Source organism: Tubulanus polymorphus, chromosome 4 (assembly GCF_964204645.1).
Source record: "Tubulanus polymorphus chromosome 4, tnTubPoly1.2, whole genome shotgun sequence".
Taxonomy (NCBI): domain Eukaryota; kingdom Metazoa; phylum Nemertea; class Palaeonemertea; order Tubulaniformes; family Tubulanidae; genus Tubulanus; species Tubulanus polymorphus.
In genome coordinates, this window is record NC_134028.1 from 3,050,961 (window position 1) to 3,071,106 (window position 20,146).

The 20,146-nt window shown below is 38.2% G+C and overlaps 1 protein-coding gene across 1 annotated transcript; it reads left to right on the forward strand.

Moving 5' to 3' along the window:
* The first annotated feature begins 96 nt into the window (after positions 1-96).
* LOC141903377 (uncharacterized) lies at positions 97-18,241 on the forward strand. Its single transcript, XM_074791489.1, has 24 exons — positions 97-112; positions 200-274; positions 731-880; positions 2,761-3,033; positions 5,328-5,476; positions 6,130-7,597; positions 7,812-7,923; positions 8,041-8,115; positions 8,222-8,330; positions 8,411-8,702; positions 8,785-8,916; positions 9,001-9,234; positions 9,333-9,422; positions 9,509-10,200; positions 10,279-10,572; positions 10,666-10,798; positions 10,888-11,002; positions 11,081-11,156; positions 11,241-11,349; positions 11,437-11,556; positions 11,644-12,327; positions 12,413-12,534; positions 12,614-12,781; positions 12,961-18,241. The coding sequence occupies exons 1-24, from the start codon at positions 97-99 to the stop codon at positions 13,156-13,158; spliced, it is 5,886 nt and encodes a 1,961-aa protein (XP_074647590.1). The 3' UTR covers positions 13,159-18,241.
* The last annotated feature ends 1,905 nt before the right edge of the window (positions 18,242-20,146 follow it).

Genomic DNA, 20,146 nt, shown 5'->3' on the forward strand with positions numbered 1-20,146 from the left:
TTCCTGAGGTATCATTGCATTCATCAGCGCAGAAAGCAATCTTTTTTATTACTGTCAGATCGGGGCTTTCCAATTATGATTTGTTTTCAGGATATTATGGACATCAGAAAATGTAAAGTTTAATGAAATGATCAAATTTCAGTTTGCGTTCGATCGATCGATCGATTGTTTGAAGAACGTTTTCAATATTATTTTACAGCTAATGCAATACCAGTCGGAATAGCTGTAGCGAGGAAAAGAGAAAACCAATCAAAACAACAGCAGAAGTCAGGGGGTAAATATTTTTCTATCTATATCAAACCGAACGTGTTGGTTTAAAGTAAGAATTGTTGGAAACTCGTCGATGGTAAAAGCTTCTTGTGCATTAGATTATTAGAGGCAGTTATGAAAAAGTGACAATTTTCTATCAGATAAACGTTCAATAATTTAAAACTGCGACTTCAATGTTCAATCTCATTAGTTTCGAAAGTCAATTAACCGAAGCAAGTTCAAAATCTATAATTCTCCAATAAAAGATTGATTAATCATTGACGACAAGAAAAATGTTTAGAATCTCGATTCCACGATTAGAAACCTGTCTAATGGTGATTTAATCTCTTCGAAATCAGCTTTATAATCGTAATATTCCGGAGCCGGATTTAAATTCCATTCGACATGTTGTTACAATATCATCGATCAAAACACACGATAAAATGAATCGAATGTTTTATTCCTCGTTTCGTTCGTACAGTAGGCTCGACGACGACGCAAATAGGTGCAACGCAAAACAGTCGCAAGGATAGGGAAGAGTTCCTCAGACAACAGAAAGAACTCCTATCGCCACAAAACAAACCGACCCAATGTCATAGGCCTGAACTCACCTCAAATCTGATAGTTACAGGTAAAAATTCAGTAAATTCTATACGAACACAAAGCCTTTCTAATATCCTAATTTTAAATGCTAATTTAGTTTGGAATGAACTGACTGTATAGTCCATGGAGCCTAGAGCTCGTATAATGCCAAGAGGTTAATGAAATTGGAGAGATTATTGAAGGGTTAATGAATATATCGCTGGCTGTCGGGTCTTGTACGCGCTGGTTCAACTATTTCAACATGTCTTTATGTATCGCATGAATCTTGAGCTCGTTATAAGGAAAAAGCCTCTCCGAGCAAAAAACCAAATCGATTTCTTTTACCACATGAAAAGATGCACGCCACGAACATCTGTCAGTTTCCTAGCTTCGCGTAGAACATGGCGATCTTTATTTTGTCACCATCTGTACCAGGTTGGCTTCAGTTTCACGGTTGAGCTATATAAAATAAACTAATTTTGAAGCTAGAAGTCATCAGTTAATCAGGAATAAGACAAAAGAAGGGTGGCTGAAAGCTTAGCTGGATATCGGGGAAAAGTCAGGGAAATTTCTTTTCATTAAGAAAAATCAAGGAATAGTCAGGGGATTTTGAATAAATCTATAAATCAAGGAAAGGTCAGGGAAATTTGTTGAGATAGCTAGATCGCGCGTAAAATCAAACAGTTTCCGTCTATGTCTTACGTATTTGACTGTGTTAATTGATTGAATTCTTAACCGATCAAGTCAGGAAAAACAACGTGCATGTCATGGAATAGTCAGGGAAAAAGTAAGTCCAACAAAAGTAGCCATGCCGGATTGGTTTACGTCGGGGTTTTAGGCATAAAACCTAACTTGCTATTATACTAATAACCATTGGGATCAGATGAAGCCTAATTTACATCCGGTATGCCTGGAGCAGTTGCAATTTATCAGTTTCCTTTGAATAGGAAGTTAAGGAAATGAAATTATAACCATGGTTTTCGCACTTTCACTTGAGAAACATTGTTACTAAGCCAGTGTACATGTATGAACCCGGCTTGGTGCGTCTTGCCTAAATCTATTCAAATATATTTCCTGTACAAAACCTTCAAATAACCCGCTCCTCTTTGTAATGGCTTTTGAGAGGAGCATTCACGTATTAATGACTTTTATCGGGTTATGAGTGCTAATACACCATCTGCTTACATGTGACAAGGCCGCACCAACTATCAGCTAAGTATCAGCCACGATATACGTAGCTTAGTATAAGAGTACATGTATTAACAATTCTAATAGAGACATATTTACCAGAAATGTCATCAGTGAATATCTTAAAATCCTACCCACAAGTATATTCGAGTTTCAGCAGCTGTAGATTCTGATGGAGCAGTGCATGGTTATCCGGTACATATTATAAGTTGTTATCAGGCCCGGATCAGACCTGAGTCAGATTTGGCCCGTGCCTAATTAGATAGTGTGTTCACGCGTAAATCACTCACTCGTTACTAAAATGCGATCAAAATGATGCCGTGGCAAGTGAGGTGAGTCACTGCCAGAATCAGTTAGCATTCATACGTAATAATCTGACCTGTGCTAAAATTTGACATGGGCCTGGTCCGGGGTTTTTGGTTGATTCAACTTTGGCCCATTTCAAACAGACACTGACCCATTGGATACTTGTGCGAATGGTTAGCCCGGGCCTCACCTGGCAGGAGCTTTTGGCCCAGGTCAAGTCAATTGTGTGTTTGCGGTCATCAGCATCTGTAACAAATGCAGGGTGGCGTCTGACCTGGTAAACCTGGGAAACTCAGGGAATCAGAAAAATCTAGGAAAATATCAGGGAAAACTCACGGAATTTGACAAATTTTGCAATAAAAAAACCCTGGAGTAATTTGGGAATTTGTAAATGGTGGAAATGATATCTAATGATCGTATTTCATATTTTTTTAGGTGGTAACAATAACAGTACGACAACATCAGCTGCGAGTATACTCGGCTGGCATGAGACAGACACGCGATCACATCACTTAGCGCCACCACACCCGCCGTGGCCCATACAGGCCGGTAGCGCCATGGCACCGACGTTTTGGCTCGGACAAGGGCCGTACAGCCTGCCGTCTGCTTTACCCGTCGATCCTATCTCCATGGCAACGTCGAACGGCTGGAAACTGGCCCAGGATCCATTGACCGGTCAGTTGTACATAATTCCAGCCACGAATCTCGGTAAGACATGATTCAAATTACGGTTCTCATATTGCATTCTTTACTCCTTAGAAATATATTCAGGTAATGACGGAAACCACCATTGGGAATATCGCCTACTCGTGCATTATTCATATAGCAACAAGGCGCATCGGTTGTCATATATTCCTAAGTTTTGCGAAAAAAAATTTATGAATTTCTAAATATTTTAACTGGCTATTTACATCACAAAAAAATCGCGCTGTTTTTACCGTAGAAAAACAATATTTGGTTTCGTCGAATGTTTCCTGAATGTCGAACGTAAAACCAAATAGCAAAATATCATTTGTTATTGTAACGTCGATTTGCGACGACCCTAGGAGACTGTTGGTCGTAAAGAGAGCAGCTCTCTCTCTCTCTCTCTCTCTCTCTCTCTCTCTCTCTCCCTCTCTCTCTCTCTCCCTCATAGGTTGATTTGTAAACCAGTCGCATTTTTCGTAGTGTGTACTACATGCTTTTTGTAAAAAAAAAAACTGATGGAAGCAGTTTGACAAGCGAATAAAGGGATTGCACTTCAATGGTAGTGAATGAGTCAACAATACTTAAACGCTTCAGTTTAGAATCTATTTTCCTTACTATATATCGATGATAATGTGCTCCGCAGAAAAAAAGCGTCGGCAAAAATCATTTTATCTCTATTGTTCGTTCGGAAACTGGTTTATAGAGAATGGAGCGGGGTTGGTCCTCTTATTTCGACGGTATTTTCGTAGTCCCCGGCGACCTTCTGATTGTTGGTGAACGCGATAGAAGACTGGTTTCCGGGATATTGTGCTCTCGACGTTAGCTGACTGACATGTAGGTCCGATTATCTGGGTATAACTGAGTGCACATTCAGGGGCTAGTAAAAAGAGCGCACAAAAAGCACACATACACCTGTATTACTACATATATATTGCGGTACATGTCATAGATATATATCTCTTGTATGATGAGGGTGAATCGTCTTTCCGAATGGTAAAACTTTCTTCTATCGTAAAAACATCAAAAACTATATTCTCGTTATCCTTTTGTGAATATCAACGTCGAACATATAGGAATGTTTTTGTGAAATTATAGGGTGGGCATTGTGAGCGGGAAGATAATGATTTTCAATAAATAAGTGACAGATTAGGAATGTCACCCGAGGAGGTTGCCACTACTATTCTTTCTGAGAGAATACGTTTATCAAACAAGTCTCCCATCTTATGGTCAATATGGCTTTATAAAATGACAGATGGGTTTCATTTGTAAATACATCGATGAACGGCTTTGAGATTGTAGTATGCGCCGGGCTGAACGCGACCTCCCAGATACAGAGGCAGCTGGAAGCCCGGGTCATGGCCAGAATTCGCTTTCAAGAGCGTAAATTTGAGGAAGGGTGGAGCGAAGTGATACATGAATGGAACGTTGGAATCTGAAAAGAATTATTAGAATAAAAACAACATTAACTTCATAAGAAATTTCACAGTGTCGGCAACAGCAGCTTTGAGACGAGGCTGATGTATTCCGGCGTAAAAGGCTCAGAGTAGCGGCAGATTTGTGTAGATCTTTCCATCATCATAAATCCACTTCTGTCTTCAATACGGCACAGTAAATCGCTGAATGAACTGCGAATGACTCTCCTTCACCCGGAGATGATGCGTCTGCTAAACATGCGTTGGCTTCGCGCCAAATATCTGCGCAAAAACACCACCACCGCCGAGCGAAACACAACGTTGCCGGCAGTGTTTTTCAATGTGTCATATGTTTTCGCAAGTATTCTATATAGATATGTTGTCTAACGAAGAAATAACGAAATGTATTTCATCGCGATGAAACGAGTTTCTACGTTCTATTGATCAATGAATATAATGAATACAGTTATTTGTTGCGTTAAGTCTCATTGTGTTTCTGCATATCCCGGAGGGCACATTTGATTTCTGATTTATTAATTGGTTTTTTTCGCTGAGTTAGATTTATTTCTCGATATATGTAGTCATTCATAATCTGAATTGAAGTTTGTATAGAAAAACAACTAAAAAATATTGTTCCCGAGACAAAGCATTCTTTGAGAAAATGCATCTTTTTTTTCAGAGCCAGATATATTTTCTGAGTATATGCAGTGATCAACTACTTGTGTTGAATTGATCGACGTTGCATTCAAATTCTATAAAATATACACAAAGCTTTCTTTTAGAAAATGCATCATTTTATTCCGTATGATGCGTGCTACTATTTGAAAATCTACAAGGACATTAGAAAAAGACTTGTTTTTCCAAAATATGTACTGCAATATCTAAACGATTTCTATATTGCAGATATGTTGGATCCGACTCGGATGTGGTCAGGTTACGCGTCGGGATCAACCACTGCCTCCATACAGCCTTTACTCACTGGTCATTCTTCAGCTCAGCTTCAACAAAATCATGACCAAAATCGATTATCTGCTAGTCACTCTAATATTCAGGTAATTGTTTCTCTATTTGCCCGTATGCTTAACAAATGATTGAAGTACGATTCCACGTGTTACTGCAATGAGTTCTTTTTAATTGCGTTCAGCGCTAAGAAGGTCTAGTTCACGAGCTCAATTTGAATGACAAAACATTTAGCTAGTTCGATATCGTGCTTTCAGATGGCAGCACATTCTTTCCATTAGTATTTCTCGTAAACACGAACATGACAAATGAATACATTGATTGAAGCAGTCGTTCATCAATCTATTTGACAGTATAATGATAGTAGAATAGTCAACCTCACACATGGAGAACAATTATATGATACCTGAAGATGATCTCTAGAGTTTGAAACGTTGTGTCATTGGGAAAAACTTGGGATTTTATTGCAAAATTTACATTTCACATATTGCATTTGCCAAGGGCAACTTTCCTCTGCACTTATTCGCCATTATCAACCAGTAACCATTAAAATGTTAGTATCCCTATAGTCACCCTTGAAATACTTGGGAAAAACTTGGGAATTTTTAAATCATGTAACTGTGGGAACCATGTTATGTGCTCCATCTTTTATCTTTGAAATTTGTACTAAGCGGGTTTCAATCATATTTAGTATAATGATGTTAAACAGTTTTGAAGGCAAATTATATTTTCCTCTCTATTTCAGAAACAGAATGACGATGGTTCTTCCCTCGTCAAAGTCAGTTCATTTTCGTCCGCTCAAATTGCACCGATTTCGCTGCCGATTACCACGTCTGCTTCGAGCTTATGTTGCGAGACGAAAGACAGCGTCGTACCGGCGACAAATCCGTTTTTACCGCGTGGGCTGACGATGGGAACGGGACAAACATATCCATACACATATCCATCGACTCCCATACCACTCGTTTACGATCCGAACTACATGCCACCGGTGGCGCCACTTACTCCGGCTATATCGGAGCCGATGATGCAGTCGCGAGGCACGTCTCCGATGGTTTTCATGTCGAATATGTCGGATGCGTCGATCGACTCGGCGTCCGAGGACAACGGTCCGTCGTTCTCCGCGATATCAACCGCCGCCGCCGGCGTTTTACAGTCGACGACTTCCGTGCAGACGTCCGATTTGGAGTCGATGAAAGACTCTTCGAGTCAGTCGTCGGGTGATAATCTGATCGTAGATGTCGATGATGACTCTCAGACGGAGGAAGAGGAACGACGAGTCGACGAGGAACCGTCTGAGGAGCTGGAAGTGGCGGCCGTGGTCGATTCGACCGAGCCAATGATTTCATCGACGACCAGTGATAAATGCGGTGATATTAATGTAGATGTTGTTGATGACGATGTTGACTGTGATCGTGTAGATTCGTCTACTAAGTGTGATCCGGATAGCGACGGTGATCTGAAAATAGACTGTGATAAATGTAGAGATGATGATGAGGAGGGAGTTGATTTACGAACGATGGAATCGCTAAAGACTGATTCAGAATGTATTCCGTCGGTCGAATCCGAATCGATTCCGTCTGCTTGTGATACGATTCATAACGATGAATCGGCGGCGAAGTTCGATGAATCCGACGATGCGGTGAACGTTGTTTCAAATGAATCCGAATCGAAGGAAAATATGTGCGAAGAGACGTGTAAACTGAACGCGGAGAGACCGCAGCGGTCGTTATCGGGTCTCGATGCATTGGTTCAAGTTATCTCGAATGATTTAGAATCGGAAGAGTTTTGTTCGTCGCGAAGCGTACAGCAGCCGGACGACGATCGTCTCATCGACAATAGCTTTAAAAATCTCGGTTCAAATTTAGCGTCCGTGTTCAAATACCCCGATAACGTGTTTTCATTGACGTCCGATGATCTTAAGTCGTCATCGGCGAAAATGAATCTGTTGCCCGTCTGTAATGAATACTCAACGACGAACAGCGGTCTGGATTTACTGAGCGCCCTCGCCGAACAGCGTAGAGATGAACTAATCTCACCTCAGAGTCGTAAATCTGAGTCTTCGTTATCATCGCTTTGTAGCCCGGATATAAACCGTAATTACGAAGGTTCGTTAGACAAGTGGGATATGTCGTCGTTATCTAGTCCGGGAAGCAGTAGCGGTGCGAGGACTAGACGTGAAAGTGGTCCAAACAGTCCGTTCAGCCTTTACAGTAAGTTATCAATTACCTTGTGTTTCATTCTACATGCAGAGAAACCTGAAATAGGGTGTAGTTACCTAAAGTATAAAACCGATATAAGGATTCTACATTGGATATAAAAATAATGTTTGCAAAAAGGGGACTTATCCAAAATTTCAGGTGTCCCCCGCTTTGTACGGCCCTGACATGAAAATGACTACAAGAAATTATTAATTTTTTGTTGCAGATGAAATGGATATGACAGAGTTAGAAATGCGTATGAAACTCGCTGAAATACAACGACGATACAAAGAAAAACAAAAAGAGCTCGCGAAACTTCAACCGAGGAAAGATCGAGAGTAAGTTGAACGATTTCACAAATGATACACTTGTTTATGTTCGTGTATATTTTCTCAATGATATTTGAATCGCGGCAATGTAAAAAACCTCAATTGATTTGCTTTTCTTTTTCGCAGTCATGATAGTAAACGAGGACCAGGCCGACCGAAAAAACGAAAACTATCAAAGCAATCTTCAAAAAGTTCGGACTGGTAAGTGGCAGCATACTGCTAGGATGAATTGAGCATTTTTCAATGGTAATCTCTGATTAATCTGTATAAATGGGACATTGATTTTAAAGCTTTTGTTGTTTTTCAGTAAGGAGATGCTTTCTGATGGAGATTGTAAGTCACCAAAAATTCTTGAGCCACCACCGCCTAAAAAGAAGAAAACCTCATCCAATAAACCAGAAACAGAAAGTAAAGAGGTAATAAGCGTTCTTGAGATACTAAGGTATTGAGGGTGAAAAAATCAAAGGTACTAACTAAAAAAACTTGTTTATTGTAGGTGAAATTGAAAGTGTCATCAAAGTCGGTAAAGAAGAAAGATTTGACAATATCTCAAGTCAGCCCACCAGTAACAACTTGCAAATCTGATAGTCACACCCCTAAACCAGTAGTAGCTGTTGCCACGATACAGTCAGCACCTGTGCAAAAACACAAATCTGAGACTGAAGATATTAGGATTGCAACGAAACCAGCAGAGATAAGTGGGTCATGTGAAATATTGAAACCATTAAAACAAGAAAAGAAGAAAGATGCTGAAAGCGTAATGAAGAAAAAGCAAAAGTTTGAAAATGGTATGCATTAATTTGTTATGATTTCAAGATTCATTTTCCTGGATAGGAAATAAGAAAGTGTTGAAATTTTGATCTTTTACAGAACCACTTAAACCAAGTGAAAAGTCGGCATCTAAGCAAACTGCGACCACTATCAAAGTGGAGTCACACGCTCAACAGAAACAACCTTTCATAGTAAAGAAAGAACCAATGTCAGACTCTGACTCTGACTCTGGTATGAATCCATCTTTATCCATTAGCTTAATCAGTAGAAATCTGTGTTGAATGCTTTACAAAATCGAACATATTTATTCTTTAGAGGACAGCTGGATGACTTTGCAAGAACTGGCTGGTAAAGTGAAAAGAGAATCTCAAATGCAGATAGACTCAATTAAACAGCAAACTGTTACAGGTATAGACACTAGTGGATTAGGATTGTTGGCTAAATACGCATCAGCTTCTACTGTCATTGATGCAAAAACAAAACTCAGTGAAAAGAAATCGAACAAGGATATCACAAATGCCCCGGTTAAAAAACGAAAAAAACAAAAAGGTAATTGATCATTATGTAATTTCTTTGATTATACATAAATAGAATGCATGGAAATTTATCTACTAAATGTGGACTATATGCCTTTGCCTTTATTCTAGATGGTGAAGCTACTTCAGAAAGTCCAATGTCCAAAAAAAGAAAACCTGGTCGTCCAAAGAAATTGAGCCCTGAAAAGCCATCAGAGACTGGTAAGCAAAAGTGTTACTTATTCATTCATTGCATGATAAGAGCTGAAACTGTTTCTCTAACGCATACTGCTAATGATTAATTATAGAAACTATTGTTGCTAAGAAACCGAAGAATATAGGTCTTCAACTTCAACTGGATCTCGAACGAAAGAAAGAACAACAACAGAACACGGGCGATTCGAAGAAAGATCAAATTAAGATGAAACCCGAGAAGAAAGATGATACAAACATAAGTCTAAAGATGAAAGAAAATAAAGCTGCAGAAGTAAACAAAAAAGATGGAGGCAGAGAAATCGATAGGAAGAAACCATCGGTGAAACAGGAAACTGAAAAAGTAACCAGTAATCTGAAAGAAATGAAAACAGTAGGAAGTAAACAGGGAAATGTACTTGTGGAGACAACAAAGGACCAAGAAAGAAATGTTAAGAAACAGAAATCAGAGACTCAGATGGATAAAAAGGAGACTCACAAGAATAAGAAGGAGGTAGAAGAACCAAATGTAAAGAAAGAAAAGTTGGAGGTGGACACAGAGAACAAGAAGGAAGAACAGATGCCAATAACTAAAAATATGGACAATAAAGAAAAAGATAAGAATAAAACAGCTCTCGTTAAAAAAGAAACTACAATGACAAAGAACAACGAATCTAAGAAAGAGAGGAATGAAATGGACAAACAAGATAAAGAACGCGAAGCATCAAATAAAGCAATAAGTGAAATGAGGGTATCCTCATCAACAAATAATGATATTCGTAATGCAGAACTTACTAAACCTCTAAAGGTAAAGATAGTTTCTATTTTATGTCCGTAAAATGTTGTTCCCTGAAATTGAGGTTTATTTATCACTTCAAATTTACAGATTGAGACTGACAGCCAAAAGTGGTCGCATGAATGGAGCATACGCCGGAGTGAACGCATATTCCTCAGTGATTCTAGTCCTCAACAATCGCCAAATATGGGTCCGATCTATCGCTCTCCTCCACAACAACATCAACAACCACAGAGCTCATCTCCGCCTACTCACAATAAATCCTCATCAGTGTCTCCTCCGTCGGACAAGAAATCTCCGCTATTATCGCAGATGCAAACGTTGACCCAGAAGGTAAAGAAGAAGTATTCAAAAGCGGCGATGAACAAAGGAAAGAAGAAATATGTGAGTGTTATCATAATCTTTGAGAATCTCCCAGTGATTATCAAAAATTGTCACCCGGACCGTTCAATGGAGGTGTCCTACTAAATATTTCAGAAACTGCCTGAGAAATTTAAATACAGCGAAATATACACGGACAGCGAACCTGACTCAGATGAAATAGATGAAGAAGATGAAGACAGTGATAATAAACCATTGACTGCATTTATTGAGAAATCTCGTAAAGCAGGTTAGAAATTCACAATAATCTCCCAATTCAATAATTTAATATTTGAAAAATCTTCTGTCTAACTTGGGAATGTATTTTATCTCTTCCAGAGTTGCAATCATGCGTTCTTGACAAGGATGAGTTGAAAGATGGCCTTCGAATTCTGCTATTCATGGAAGATCTATTTTACGAAGGTGAAGTGAAAGCAATTCAACCTCCTGACATGTAAGTTACAATCTATGCACCCCTGATGTATCCCTGATGTTTCGTTGTTTGAAACACATTATGTTGTTGTATATATAGTTATGGTGTTCTGGTTTATGGAGAAAGGGGTAATCGACCACATATTCTACCACAAGAGGAACTTTTACGTGAAGCTGTAAGTTCTTCTATTGACCTTTCTTGGGAACAAAAAGCCCTGGACTACATTCTCTTTAATATTGTGAATTTGATATGTATCTAGGTTTTGGATCTCAAACCAAAAAGTCCCGATGACTTACCAGAAGGTAGACGAATTTGTGCTTATTGGAGTCAACAGTTCAGCTGTCTTTATCCAGGAACAGTAGCTAAATGTAAGTTGTCCTCACCACTCAAAGAATAGACTCAATCAAACGTCGCTATCAAAATAATAATGGAATTATCTTTATTTCCTATTGCAGCAAGTCCTAATCCAGATGCAAACAAAAATCTGATAAATGTTGAGTTTGACGATGGTGATTCTGGAAAAATTCCTATGGACCACATTCGAATGTTGCCTCAACATTTCCCTCAATGTTGCAGTAAGTAAAAGAATTGATATCAAAAGTGGTATATGTGTATGCCTTCTTGACAAATTTTGATACGTCTTTTGATGATTTGATTTTTAGCATCCGAGTCAACATTCTTACTAGACCCAGCAAGCAAAAGGAAGAAACGCACTTCATCCGAAGATCTCATGTGTCTCGAAAATAAAGAACGCAAACCGTCATTGGGCAACACGTTACCTGGGTTCAACCTCGATAAGATCCGCAAGAAATGCAGCACGCTGAAGTACAATAAAGTGGAGAAAAAGGTACGACCTCCGCAATCATCCGACTCGGACGGCAGCAGTTTCGAAATGAGTAATTTGTGTGAACAGTTGGACAATATTGTATCAAAAGAGCGGAAAAAGAAGAAATACAAGCGAATAAAAGACATGACAGAGAAGAATTTGTCTGGAAATAAAAATAGATCTTCGGCAATGTTGAAAAAATCACCGTCACACCAGAAACCAATACTCAGTAAATCACATTTCAAGAACGGCGCTGATTTCGGTCTGAAAATGAAAAAATCGACGTTGAAAATCGGGCCAGCGAACAATCGTCGAAACGCGAATAATTCTAGTCGACCGAGTCTGAATTGGGCAAGTTCAGACGACGAGCGATGTTCAGCAGCGACGTCGAGTGAAGAGGAAAGTTCGGACGACGAACAAAACAACAGCCCAAATAAACAACAACGACGCAAATCTCCAGCTGCTAAAACACGCAAGTCACCAACTAAAAAAGAGTCTAAATCATCTTCTAAAACTGATGGTACGGCTCTAATGTTTCTCCACACAGAATTTCATTCATTTTAGACGATACTCGTGTTTGGTATGTAAGCTATTTTTCATTTCAGTTCTGATTCCGCTGTGCGATATTTGGTCGTGGCATGGAAAGAGTACGCAGAGGCCGGGACTGAAAGGCAAAGCAAAGAAGATTTACTTTAAAGCGATACAACGCGGAGATGAAATCATCAAGGTAAATTATCATCTTTTTAAATCTCATTCGCGTAATGCTAATAATTTGGTTAATGTTTACGTCATTGTTGTTTTGATAGGTCGGTGATTCAGCGGTGTTTATAAGCACGGGACGACCACATTTACCATATGTAGGACGAATAGAGAACCTATGGGAGGCTTGGGGAGGAAACATGGTCGTTCGTGTGAAATGGTTCTATCATCCTGAAGAGACGAAAGGCTGTGGAAACAAACTCACTGACCCGGATGTAAGTTTTATCATAAATCATAATCATGAAGAATCCCTGAATCAGACCCTAGATCCATCGCTGATTAATCTCAAAATGTCACTTTCTAAATTACTCCATTCAAAGTACAGCCATATTAGAACAGGCTTACCAGTGATAATGTGAACATATCATACATCATGGTTTTGTTATAATTTTAGGACGCATTATTTGAGTCGCCACACGGCGATGATAACGACGTACAGACGATATCTCATCGATGCGAAGTTCTTTCGTACAAGGAGTATCGAAAACGAGCCGTTTCAGACGCCGATATGACCGACGTTTATTACCTCGCCGGTTATTACGACCCGGTGTTGTCGTACGCGACGTTCCGATCTCACGTATCTCGCATGTAGATAGAAAACAACAACAACTCGCGCTCCAGGAGCTATAGTTCTACAGTTGTGGATGACGATTCGCAACATGAGAGTCAAACGATATATATATATGTGCGCATTGAATTTACTTTGTGTTTAGTGAATATTACATAGATCCTTGTTTCGATCTCAATGTGAATAACATCATTGTAATGAGTAATAACATCTATGAATTATATCAACTACTTATTAATGTAACACTGGATGATGAGTTGAACTGACAGGTGGATTGGTCGGGGAGTGGGGTCTTCTTCATCAGTTTAACTCTCAAATATCTTGAATGAAAGTATACATCGTTAAATCAATGTCGGATATCGTTAAACAACTGTTTAATTGTTGAATTTGAAATTATTTGTGACTGATGTTATCGTACGTAGCATGTAAATACAAGCCAGATCTCATTTCAATGATTCAATTCTACTCGGATTCTTACATTTCTCATATCTCTAAAACCTGGCTTAGAAATGACACTTCTCATTCCATCACGCAAACGCTGAACTTCATCATTACGCATCGTGTATATAAAAATCATTTGAATCGTCGCGCTGTGTATCGCACTCTACCATGACAAAATATACGCAACGTTTACATCACCCATCAAAACTTACTTAAAAATGCATAAATCCCGGTGTTGACTTTATGCTTATATCGAGTAAGCACATTAACTGCAGCTAGAGCTTCTGAAAAAAGATCAACTCGCAACTCTATTCACTCCACTTGATGGACATGCACAGAAATCGTTTTTGAAATGATTTCGGTGTGCGTTGATGTTTTCTACGTCGTAAGGAACAGTTCTTAGTAAAAAAACATTCACAAATACAGTGTATCTATAACACAGACTTTATTAACTTTCTATACATCATGCTTACTGAACTTAACGGAATACCGGTGAATTTATATGAAAAAAAAAAGAAAAAATCCATCATTGCCATACTTACCCTATGCTTAGCCACAATCATTCCATTGTTTAATGACATTATGAAATATATATTAATATATGTGTGGTGTATATGCATATGAAATACTTGTGTTAACAACATGGGCTGATTTTAAGATGTTTTCATTTATAACTGCCTAACATCTCATATAATCTCTATCTAGATGATAGTGCATGTACGCACCTAAAATAACAATAATAACTTAACTGTGGTTATGGGATCAATAATTGTTCATGTTCTTAAACGTAGCTAAAATGTTCAATTTTCTACCACCAGGCTTCATGTTGGTATATGAGGATGTACCACTGCACAGTTACCGTATGAACCTGAAGTGAATGTTTCCAAAAGTCTAGAGACACGAGAATGGAAAACGTATTGTAGTCAGCCAACCTGTTAAAATATCATGCCCTGTTTTTCTGCACACTGTATTCATCCAACGTAAGAAACCAACTTTTGAGCAGTTGGCTCAAGAATGTTTGAAATTAACTGATTCCAAAAACTGACATAAATTCTAATTATAAGCTACACTTCCTTTAAACTCGACATCAACTCCAGAATGCTACCTACAGTAAATTCCTGTTGATTCTAGTGTTGTTCGATGCATCCTTGAATTGCTAATGATAAAAATGACATTGTATCACTGTATTTATGACATGTATATACCGCGTATCCTAAGAGATGAATATTCTTGTACAAAAGATATCAGTTCTAAAAAGAATCCGAATACTGTAGTAAGATTTTGCTTCGGGCCTGCATTTGCTTCTCACTAGTCATTCAGATACATCATCTCAGATAATCACACCTGAATACATAGAAATAGCTTTGATACAATTCCATCTCGACTGAAACGAGTGCATTGATTCAAATAATCAGCTAAAATGAATCGAAATACTATGATGGGCATTAAATACAAAGGGTGTTGACACATAAACTTCTTGAACAAGATCTGTGTTAGTTGCTGTTATAGTGTTGAAACTATCAAAGTTTGTTGATTAATTGCGACCGGTCTCATATCTGCCAATAAGAGCTTGGTTTATTTATGATTTTAATTACTGTGCTGATTAAATCATAATTTTGAATCGTGAAATTGACCCCATGGTTTGTACTAAATTGGTGACTTATTGGTCTAGTATTTGCCATTGGGAATTATTGAAATTGTAGTTCTCAAAGAGGGGGACCTCATTTTGTAACTGCTGGCGTTCTTGATATGGGTATAAATGTCATTGAGTTTATTCTGAGCTCTCTGATTATAGTACATCTGCAGGGTTTAGCAGGGTTGTTCCAGTTATTAGTTCTTTTCACGGTATAGAAATAAAACTATGTGAAAAACAGAAAAAACCTGACCAAGCTATGTGGGTGTATTGGAAGGTGTTCGTATCGTGAAAAAATCCCAAGTTATCGAACAAATGGGAGCATTTATGTTATCGGCATATTTTTGTTCTTGATTAAATCGAAAATGTAAAACATGTAAATGTGCTGCTAGTTCGAATATGTGCTTTATAGAATTTTTATGTTGTACTGTATCTTATAATATATATTATGTATATGTGTATTTTTTCTCCTATGTAGAATACGAATGCGAATGCGAATGTTCAGAACTGAAGCCGTTTAGCTTCAAAACATATTTGTGGACCATCACTATTTACAACAACAACAAAAATTATTTAAAAGCTTTTAGCATGATTTAAGGCATTGAATCGAAGAAGCACGAAAATGTATTATGTGAATTGTTTATTTTGAGAACATATTAAATGGTACGGTATATATATATATATTCTTTGGTTATCTACGTAGTTCTTAAATGTAATAATTCTTGAATTAATTATCAGATTTTATTCATTGATGAAGAATGTTTTATATAGTATCTTATGTAGTCTATTTTAACGTAATATCGATTGATTTTCCGGTTTTTGTTTTTTTAGTTTAAAAAAAATGATAGAGTTTTTTTGTTTTCCTCTTAATTTCTTATGAATTCATCTGCTTCAGCTTCAGGCCAGTGTCGTTCTAAACAGATGAACGAATGGAAACAAACGAGGCTTAGAATGATAAACAAGTTATTGTTAATTTTTCTGAAATAATTTAATAGATTTTTGAATGCGGCTGATCGTTTCCAATGAAATTCATATTCTCTATGCTAAGTTTGAGTCACTGTCGAATAAGGTATAATTTCAGAGAAAACCCTTCATCGTGTAATTTTTTAGTGATAGCTTTAATAAATCATGTCTGCTTTTATTTCTAAATGGACTGGGCGGTAAAATGATATAATGGACAAGTTTTTTCTGATCCGAAAAATGTGATAGGGCTATTGAAATATATAATGCATGTTCTGTAATTATTGTAGGCTATGCATACAAGCTTCTTATGCGGGGAGCAAATATGGCCGAGAAAAGTGTAATTTTGTCGAAGAACAAAGGTTATCAGATTCATCCTCCCTCAGCAGGAATTCGAACCTGGTGGCTAGACTTGGCCAAGCAGCCGTCTCGATGCCATCAGGTTTGAATCTCTGCTGGGGGAGGGTGTCAGTGGTTGTGGAAGTAAGAACAACAAGGAATTGGATGATAACTAGGTTATCATCAAAGAATTTTTTTGCGTAAAGCAAATTAACCGGTTCTTACTTTCTGTCCATAATAGATACCAGTATTCTGATTTCCCGATTCTGAAAGTAATTCTGATGAAATTGGACGAGGAAAGTTTATGAAATCTCGCACTCTGTCTCCCATGATTAAAGGTTTTAGAATTTGAAAGGCTGTGGAATGACACTTTAAATACGGGTTTCACCGAGTTTCTGCTGTGATAAAACACTGCTTTTTGTAAATTTAATCATTTTCAATTTTGACAGACGTTAGAAATTTGCATGAAATTGAAATGAAATTGAGAATGAGAAATGACGTTGTTTTTGCACGCAAGTTGAAAAGCGCCCCCTGAAGGTGCTATGGATATAATAGGCTCAGGTTTTGATGTTGTCATTGTCAATGATTCTATTTTGGCTCGTATTCTTGTTTTAATGAATCACTGACTACGAACAAATATTCATTCAAAATGCCACGGCTTCGGATCTGACCACTGTGTTGAATTTATTCACTGCGAGAAGAATTGCGGGAAATGTTAAAACAATGATTTATTTGTATCGGGGGCATCTTCAGGATTAGCAAAACGCTTTCAAGAAGGAAGGATTTATATTTTTCTACGAGGAAGATTAAAGCAGGGTTTAGTGCTTGGGATATCGATTGATATTATGAATAATGTAGGTGGCCTTAAGTCGTGCTTGTGCTGATGCCACCACTTTTTGTAACATATACTTGTATCAATACGGTGTGCTTATTATTTGCATTTATTTAGAAATTAATTTCGGACGAAATGTTTAAAACGATTTGCTTTATCTTAAACTTCATTTAACCGTCACAATTCTATAAGAAGAAAGCTAAGCTGTTATATTCTGGCTAAAAAGTAAATGATATTTTTTTCATGTATGATATTGCTTGAGATGCGATGCTGATATTTCATGTGCACATTTTATTTTCTGTTTGTTAACTGTATTTGAAGTAGCTTTTCTTGCTATTCTATAGCGAACAAATCTTATCGAGAAGTTTTAGGTGTAAAAATTTCTGTGGTGCACTGATTACGATATGAAACCTTTCGGGGTGAATTAACTGCTTATGAGGTTTCTTCATCGTGATTAATCATCAAAATTCAATCCCGTTAAAAGGCTACAGTTTTACTTCAAAGAAATATTACTCCCATTCGGCAAACATCCTCCATGTAGTAATATGATTACAAATATTTTGGGTTTTTTCAGTTCATATGGTAAAGTTTCATTACCAGATAGTTTTTCTTTGATACGGCATTATTTCAAAGTCTGAAACGTTTTGAGGACAACACGTTTGGTTTAAACAGTACTATCCCCTGGTAGAAGCAGGGTCTATTTTTCAATCTATCTAAGTAAGGACCTTTCTGGTTTCTCATAGTCATTATTTTCAGTGAATATACATGTATATGGTACAGTGTGGTACTAGTTTGTGTAAAATTTTATCATTCAAAAAAGAGATACTATTATTCAGTGTATAACCGAAATGCAAATATATTATATATACATACATATATAAAAAAGAAATTGTATGAATAAAATGTGGAATATTTTCATTTTTGCTGTTTGTCGTGTTCTATTATTTTGTGCTTCATGTCCTGTTCAATCGTGACTTAAAGTTTGTAATCAACCTATTACTATTTGTATTTGATTAGAGCCACCGCCTACATTTCATGATCTTACTTATGATATCATGTAAATACCAGTAATGCCCAAGAACAAGAAATGCGCGCTTCGATGAGTCCGAAACAATAGGTCGTCAAACGTTACCGAACTGGCCCAAATTCACGAACCCGCCTAGACACAAGTTCGAGGATTTTGCAAAGACATATAAATGTGACGAAAGGCAAAACCATATTGGCGGAGGTGTCATTAGTTCCACAATCTCGGATACAATACCAGTTGGTCGAATAAGTTCGGGGCAAGATGGTGAGTGGTGTCCCTTTGATGGACGCGGATGATAGCGGTCGGAAGATCTATACGGAAGCTGCTAAGTCTTACCGATCGTGCGGAGTCGAACAACTAGAGATAAGCGAGGAAGACGAACAACATCGAAAACAGAACAAACGCGCCCGATTCCGAAATACGACTTTGGTAACAATTGTATCGTTTTTGGTATATTTGAGCGATTCGTTATCGAAAGCAGGCGTTATTCCGATCATTCCTTTAATCGTAGCGAACTTTTATGGGTACGATTTCGGTTTCGCAAATGCGAAGACGAAACTCGTTGATGATGATTTCGTTCGGAATGGGAGTATTCTGTCGAATTCAAGCATCGCTGATGAGAATGAGCTACGCGATGAAGTCAGACGACAGTCCGTGCTTGTGGTTCTACTTCAACCAACTTCGGAAATATTATTCGGATTTTTAGTTGGTTTTGTAATCGATGTTTTCGGAGCAAAAATTCCGTTGATTATCGGTACGTTCGCATCGTTAGGTTCAGCAGTCGTATGCGCGTTTGCTCCGTCGATCTGGGTGTTCGCTGCAGCTCGTCTGATATCTGGAATATCTGGCGTATTTACTTTGATCGCTTGTCTGGTTTTACTGACTCTGGTAAATCCGGATGAAAACGACCGCACCAGCGCGATCAGCATAGCTTATTTTGGTCAGGTGCTAGGGACGCTTTTCACGCCAGTTTTCTTCATTATGAGTGAATACATCGGCGACCAGTCCTGTTTCTTCCCGATAATCGGCGTTTGTTGCGTAACTGGATTTATTTGTTTTTTCGTCGACACGAATTCTGAAAGTTTCGAAACGTTTACGGATCTGAAAATCAAACGTGGCGAATGTTGCCAGGTCGTTAAACACGTTTTCTTCGATCGGTATTTGACGTTATTGATGTTGCTGGCGTTTATGTGTTCATTCGTGAAATTGATGCGACAACCGTTATTAACCGAATGGGAATTGACCGTAATACACGCTAAACTCTGGCAAATAGCCATCGTTTCTCTATCGGACGCTCTCGTGACCATTTCATTTCTGCTCGTCCTAAAAAACTACATATTCTCGAAAATCAAAAAGTCGCTCATAATATCGTTCGGATTCTTTGCGCTCGCCTTTTCCAATATTCTCTACCCGTCTCTCAGAACGATCTGGATGTACATGATACCGGAGATCATTTTTCGTATCGGTATGCTGGCTGTTTGGTTAAGTTTACCGGTAGTTTGTAGTTTGATCGCGACTAATTCGCGCTATGCCGGGGTGAAGGGGAGACTGTTTTCAGTTTTACAAACCTTCCTAAGCGCTGGATCATTATGTTCGGCCATAGTCACATCATCAACAATAAATTATGTAGGATTTTCAATTATTACTTACATCGCTGCCACGATTTCAGCCGTTTGTGCATTACCAGCGCTATTTATCATTAAATTGGAAAAGAGTTAAGAATAGTATTTCATGATGAAATAGAACGCTCACCTGACTGCACACCGCGCCCCCTAGTGGC

What these genes read in the sequence shown, in the direction of transcription:
- LOC141903377 (XM_074791489.1), top strand. An exon ending in CAGTCCGTTCAGCCTTTACA is followed by an intron (nt 7,598 to 7,811) that starts GTAAGTTATCAA and finishes TTTTTGTTGCAG; the next exon opens with ATGAAATGGATATGACAGAG. An exon ending in AAAACGAAAAAAACAAAAAG is followed by an intron (nt 9,235 to 9,332) that starts GTAATTGATCAT and finishes CCTTTATTCTAG; the next exon opens with ATGGTGAAGCTACTTCAGAA.